We start from the raw sequence: 6476 nt of genomic DNA on the forward strand, positions 1-6476 counted from the left end.
CCACTCCACAGGGCCCCCCACGGGAACCTCCTTCCGCACCACCACCTCCCTTCCCACGCCCTCTCACGCCTGGACCACGGCGCAGTCCACCCCCGTCCCCAACTCCGCCACCGCCTCCGTCACCCCCACCTCCCACCGAGTCATCACCCCCACCCAGCCACACAGCCACCCTCCTCACCCCTCCACCGCAGCGCCCACGGGCCCCTCTGGGCCCCCCCCCCCCCGCCCCCGGCACAGGCACCGCGGCCTCCCCCTCCACCCCTCCACGCACACTGAGCACCACCGGGACCACCCCGGCCCCTAACTCTGTCAGCACAGCCAAAACCTCCAGCTCCCTGCCGTCCGCCCCGCCTTCCGCCCCCGTCCACTCCGGGACCACCTCCACGCCACCCTCCACCAGGCCACGCACGCCCACCCACGGTGCCACCGGCACCCCCGCCACACACTCGGCCAGCCCCGGCACGCCCCACACTCCGTCCACCTCCGCCTCCGCGCCCCCGGGATCCCCGTCCACCACCTCCCACTCCACAGGGCCCCCCACGGGAACCTCCTTCCGCACCACCACCTCCCTTCCCACGCCCTCTCACGCCTGGACCACGGCGCAGTCCACCCCCGTCCCCAACTCCGCCACCGCCTCCGTCACCCCCCCCTCCCACCGAGTCATCACCCCCACCCAGCCACACAGCCACCCTCCTCACCCCTCCACGGCAGCGCCCACGGGCACCTCTGGGCCCTCCACCCACGGCCCCGGCACAGGCACCGCGGCCTCCCCCTCCACCCCCCCCCCCCCACTGAGCACCACCCGGACCACCCCGGCCCCCAACTCTGTCAGCACAGCCAAAACCTCCAGCTCCCTGCCGTCCGCCCCGCCTTCCGCCCCCGTCCACTCCGGGACCACCTCCACGCCACACTCCACCAGGCCACGCACGCCCACCCACGGTGCCACCGGCACCCCCGCCACACACTCGGCCAGCCCCGGCACGCCCCACACTCCGTCCACCTCCGCCTCCGCGCCCCCGGGATCCCCGTCCACCACCTCCCACCCCACAGGGCCCCCCACGGGAACCTCCTTCCGCACCACCACCTCCCTTCCCACGCCCTCTCACGCCTGGACCACGGCGCAGTCCACCCCCGTCCCCAACTCCGCCACCGCCTCCGTCACCCCCACCTCCCACCGAGTCATCACCCCCACCCAGCCACACAGCCACCCTCCTCACCCCTCCTCGGCAGCGCCCACGGGCCCCTCTGGGCCCTCCACCCCCGGCCCCGGCACAGGCACCGCGGCCTCCCCCTCCACCCCTCCACGCACACTGAGCACCACCGGGACCACCCCGGCCCCTAACTCTGTCAGCACAGCCAAAACCTCCAGCTCCCTGCCGTCCGCCCCGCCTTCCGCCCCCGTCCACTCCGGGACCACCTCCACGCCACACTCCACCAGGCCACGCACGCCCACCCACGGTGCCACCGGCACCCCCGCCACACACTCGGCCAGCCCCGGCACGCCCCACACTCCGTCCACCTCCGCCTCCGCGCCCCCGGGATCCCCGTCCACCACCTCCCACTCCACAGGGCCCCCCACGGGAACCTCCTTCCGCACCACCACCTCCCTTCCCACGCCCTCTCACGCCTGGACCACGGCGCAGTCCACCCCCGTCCCCAACTACGCCACCGCCTCCGTCACCCCCACCTCCCACCGAGTCATCACCCCCACCCAGCCACACAGCCACCCTCCTCACCCCTCCACGGCAGCGCCCACGGGCACCTCTGGGCCCTCCACCCACGGCCCCGGCACAGGCACCGCGGCCTCCCCCTCCACCCCTCCACGCACACTGAGCACCACTGGGACCACCCCGGCCCCTCCTCTGAGTAGCAGTGTCCACACCTCCACGTCCGGGGCCAGCCCGTCTCTGTCTCCGTCCCCAGGCTCCAGTGCCCACCCCCCTGCATCCCCGCCTGCCTCCCTCAACTCCAGCCAGAGTCCTGGGAGCACTGCCCCAGCCACATCTCAGCATCCACACCCCTCCGCCTCCTCCCCCAGCCACTCCGCGTCCTCAGCCCCGGTCACCGTCAGGCCTCCTTCCCCGTCTCCCTCTGGAGGGTCCTCCCAGGCACCCACTTCTACTAAACAACCTGTCCCTCCTTCCCCACTGACTTCGGCCGCTTCCACTTCCCCGCTGTCCCCCACCTTGATCCCCAGCATCCCCTCCTCCTCCTCCAGAGTGCCTACCATCCCCCACACAGCCCCTGAGTCTACACCCCCTATTCCCCCAGCTGGGTCCACTCCCCACACATCCTCCCTCTCACCTCCGCTCACCCCCACCTTACCGCCTTCGTCAGCGTCGACCACACCCCCTCTGCATGGGTCCCCCTCCCCGTCGCACAGCCCCGCCTCCAGCAGCACAGCCGTGGCGTCCACCGCCCGGATCACCACCCGCACGCAGGCCTACTCCACTCCGTTGTCCCTGTCCTCCACCTCCCAGTCCACTTCTCTCACCTCCCACGTGCCCACGCCCAGCCTCACGCCATCCACGCTGGGCGTGACCGTGGTCCCCAGTTCCCCTGCCACAAACCTCACCACCAGGCCTCCCAGCACCACACGACTGCTCACCACCGCCTTCCTGAGCAGCCACGTCACCGTGCACGGCGGCTCCGCCTCCCCCACCTCGGGCTCTGCCGCGTCTTCCCTTCTGCCGTCCACACCCAGCTACTCCAGTAAGTGCCGTCTCCACCACCTCCCTGGTGACGCCATGCACAGCTTCCTCCCGGCCTGGCCTCTCTGCTCAGCTGCACCCTGGGTCACCCCCCCCCCCAAGTCCCCACCTTCCCTCGTCTCCGCACACTGCCTGATGGCCACCGGGGCTCTGCTGTCACCTCCCTGCCTCTGTCCCCAAGCCGTGACACAGCACACACAGCCCCCTGCGGCCGTCTCGGTGGGCAGGTCTCCTTCCCCGCCCAGGAAGCCCGCACGTCTCCTGGGGACAGCCTGGCAGCCCAGGGCGCCGAGCCCAGCTTTGCCCCTGACCGGCTGCAGGCTCTGGGCACAGCCCCGCGGGTGTCAGCTGCGGTGTCCTCGGCTGCACCCTGAGGCTGTCTGGGTCACATCTCTCCTGGCCGCCCGCGCCTCTGCTGTCCCCCGTCCTCTGCCACATGCCAGCCTCGTCCCTGGGGCCTGTTCTCGACCTTCGGTGATGGGACCCCAGCCCCTCTCTCCCTGCCCCCCAGACCCCTCTCCAGCAAACTCTGGTCTGGCCGGCGTGGCACCTGGCCTCCTCCAGCTGGTCCCCTGTCCCACCTCTACTCCTGGACTCGGCTCTCTCATGCCCCACCCACCATGTCCCCTGCTGCAACCCTGGCCTCCCTTTGAGGGGACCCCCTCCCCTCGGCAGCCCCCATGAGGACTCAGCCCAGAGGGTACGGTGGGCAAGGATTCGGGCTGTGACGAATCCCGCCTCCCCCAGGCTGCAGAGAGGAGGGCAAAACCTGGTCGGCTGGGCCTCACCCCCAGGGACGGTTGGGGGCCAAGCCGGGACGCACGCAGAGCCCCCATCCCACTGTCGGTCTTGCCACAGCTCAGCCCTGCAGCCGCCTCCAGCTTCCACTCCGCCCTCCTGCCCGAGGCCTGCCCAACCCACCCTGTCCTCCGGCAACACCATTCGCCCCCCTTTGGGTGTCCCTCCCATAGCATCCGTTGCCCAGCCTGGGCTCCCCTCACAAGCCCCAGGCAGGACTGCTCCCAGTGACACAGTCCTCCTCGAGGACAAAGACTGGGTTTAAGTTGTCCGTGGGGAGGGGACCCTAGGAAGTGGGGCGAGGGAGCCAGAGAGAATTCAAGAGGGAAGGACAGCTAGGGCATCGGGAGCCCATGTGGACACCCCAGGGTCCTACCCTCCAGGTCTGTCCCCGCCAGCGAAGAACAAAGCAGGCAGGGGTGAGGCCCGGGCAGGGCGGGGACAGCAGGGGTGAAGCCCGGGCAGGGCGGGGACAGCAGGGGTGAAGCCCGGGCAGGGCGGGGACAGCAGGGCGGCCACCCCGTCTTTGCTCAAGAAGCTCCTCTAGCTTTCCTTTGGTCCCACAGTGGCATGTCCCGTGGCCACGCTGCTCTCCTGGCTGCCAGGGCGCCCGAGGTGGCACACCATCTCTGTCCCCAGGGCGGATGCAGGCCAGAGGTCACAGATCCACACAGGGACCACAGACCCCTGCAGGGAGCACCCCTCTGGGGACGCTGACATCCTCCCCCATCCCTCCCACAGGTTCTGGGCCAGACAACACTGAGCCACCTATGCCCACAGGTAGGTATCACCTGGCAGGAGAGGTAGCTAGGGAGGCTGGGGGCGAGTGCAGGAATCTGCCCCGTCCTCTGGGAAAGCCCTTGACCTTGGGGGTACCCGCTGGCTTTGTCCCAGATGTAAGGTCTGAGGTCAGTGGGGCTCAGACAGGGGGAGATGGCCAGGGTGGGGCCCAGCAGTGCTGACAGGCCCCCAGGGTCGTCCCCTCGCAGGGGCTGAGCAGCCGGTCCTGCATCCTCCGGGCCCCACCAGCCCAGAACGCGCTCGGAGGAGCTGGGCCCGAACCTCGGGGACTGCGCCAGCCCTCCCCTCTCGAGGGCCCAGCGCAGGCAGGGCCCCTCGAGGCTGCGCCTGCCGTGACCACGCCCTGGGGCGGGTGTCTCACGGGCCCTGCCCCTCCCCCCCCCAGAGGTCTGCAGCGTGAGGGAGGAGGAGGAGGAGATCACTTACCAGGGGTGCACAGCCAACGTGACCGTGACCCGCTGCGAGGGCGTCTGCGCCTCCTCCGCCAGGTGAGCTCAGGGCCCGAGCTGCCTCCACCCACACGGCCGGGTCCGAGCGGGGGGCCGGCCTGGCCCCGGAGGCTCCGAGTGTCACTCGGCGGCTAAGCCCGCGGGTGGTCACTTGACAGCCAGGAAGGTCGGGAACAGAGGCCACACCCTAAGGACCCCACCGGGGTCTGCCTTCCCGCAAGTGGTTGGGGAGGGGTGGGGCCGCCCCAGGCCGTGGCCCTGACCCGCCCTCCCTGCGGCGGATCCTTTCCAGCTTCAACGTGGGCACCAGTCGAGTCGGCACCCAGTGCAGCTGCTGCCACCCCCTCAGCTCCTACGAGAAACAGCTGGAGCTGCCCTGCCCAGACCCCGCGGTCCCGGGGCGGCCGCTCGTGCTCACGCTGCAGGTGTTCCGGCGCTGCGTGTGTGGCGCAGGGCGCTGCGGAGACTCGGCCCCCTGGGTGAGAGATTGAAGCACCGCCCCCAGCCCCCAGCCCCCAGCGCCCCTCCTGCTGCACCCGGCAGCCCCTTTCCAAGCGTGGCCTCGAAGAGCCTGGGGTGCAGCCCACCCAGGCACCTGCGGGAAGAAGCTGCCGGGCGGGGGTCCTGCAGACCCCGGCCCAGCCCAACAGGCTGCAATAAACTGCTGGCCTCCTGCCCCACAACCCACAAGGCCCTCCCAGGCCACGGCCACCCATCGTCCACACGGCCTCCCGGCCTCGGAAGGCGCTGCCCAGCCCTGCCGGAAGAAGATGCTGGCCCAAAGAAGGCTGCTTCAGAGGGGGAGAGGAGCTCCTGGGCAAGGGCAGGCGGGGAAGCAGCAGCGAGAAGGGCTGAGCAGCTGGGGAAAGGGAAGGAGGGACGGAGCAGGGTGGGTGCAGGCACCAGCCATCAGGGGTGCCTGTGCCCCAACAGCGCTCACCCTGCCTGACAGACAGGCCCCCGTGGACAGATGGTAAATAAACCGGCACTGGCCAAGGCACAGACACTGCCCGGAACTCTGCTTGTCGTCTCCATGCCCCCAGGCGTCCGTGACCCCTGAGCCGCTCCTGCCCCACAAGAGCCTCCCCGCCCCGGCAGGCCCTCTCCTCCTCAGCCTACCGCCAGGGGCCCTCCCAGCTCAGTGCACTGCCGGAAGCCCGCCACCCCATGGGATGCAGCTCCAGGCTGTGGCTGGGCTCACCCCTCCCTCCCCGGCGAGGTCTGCAGGCTCACTCCCCAGGAGGGAAACCCCAGTCCCACAGGTCGCTCAGACCCACGGCCCCTAAGAGGCCGACCACCCCACACACGCCGCGAGGTGGAGGGCCAGGCTGGGCCCACACAATGAACCAACACGCGGAGCAAGAGGCACAATCTCTCCCGTGTGCCTCCACTCACCCACGGCCCAGACGGCCGAGCTCTGGCGGACGGCCCGTCCAGGGCAGGCGCCTGTGTGGTTGGGACCCCGGGCCAGTGCGGCCCACAGGACGGGACCTCAGGCTGCACTCGGGGGGGGCTTTCCCTGGAGGCAACCGCACATCCCCGTCGCTGTCCCCCCTCCAGCGACGGCCCCTACGCCCCCGTCACCGTCCTAGCACGGATGTTCCCTCGACAAGGAACACGTTTTGTGACGGTCTGCAACTGCAGCGGCACTCCAACCAGGGCCCGGTGCCGGGGAGGGTGCTGCCCGGCACCAGTCCGAGGCCCCGCCACGCAGGCG

At 70.6% G+C, this 6476-nt stretch overlaps 1 protein-coding gene across 1 annotated transcript in view; it reads left to right on the top strand.

Moving 5' to 3' along the window:
* MUC6 (mucin 6, oligomeric mucus/gel-forming) overlaps positions 1-5544 on the top strand; it is a 29058-nt gene extending 23514 nt beyond the window's left edge. The window contains exons 32-36 of the mRNA XM_036030039.1: positions 238-1178; positions 1973-2066; positions 2338-2703; positions 4696-4798; positions 5052-5544. Coding sequence (XP_035885932.1) covers positions 238-1178; positions 1973-2066; positions 2338-2703; positions 4696-4798; positions 5052-5250 — 1703 coding nt within the window. The 3' untranslated portion in view covers positions 5251-5544. The remainder of the gene's footprint in view (positions 1-237; positions 1179-1972; positions 2067-2337; positions 2704-4695; positions 4799-5051) is intronic.
* Positions 5545-6476: the final 932 nt, after the last annotated feature.

Source organism: Phyllostomus discolor, chromosome 6, assembly GCF_004126475.2.
Source record: "Phyllostomus discolor isolate MPI-MPIP mPhyDis1 chromosome 6, mPhyDis1.pri.v3, whole genome shotgun sequence".
NCBI classification, from domain to species: Eukaryota; Metazoa; Chordata; class Mammalia; order Chiroptera; family Phyllostomidae; genus Phyllostomus; species Phyllostomus discolor.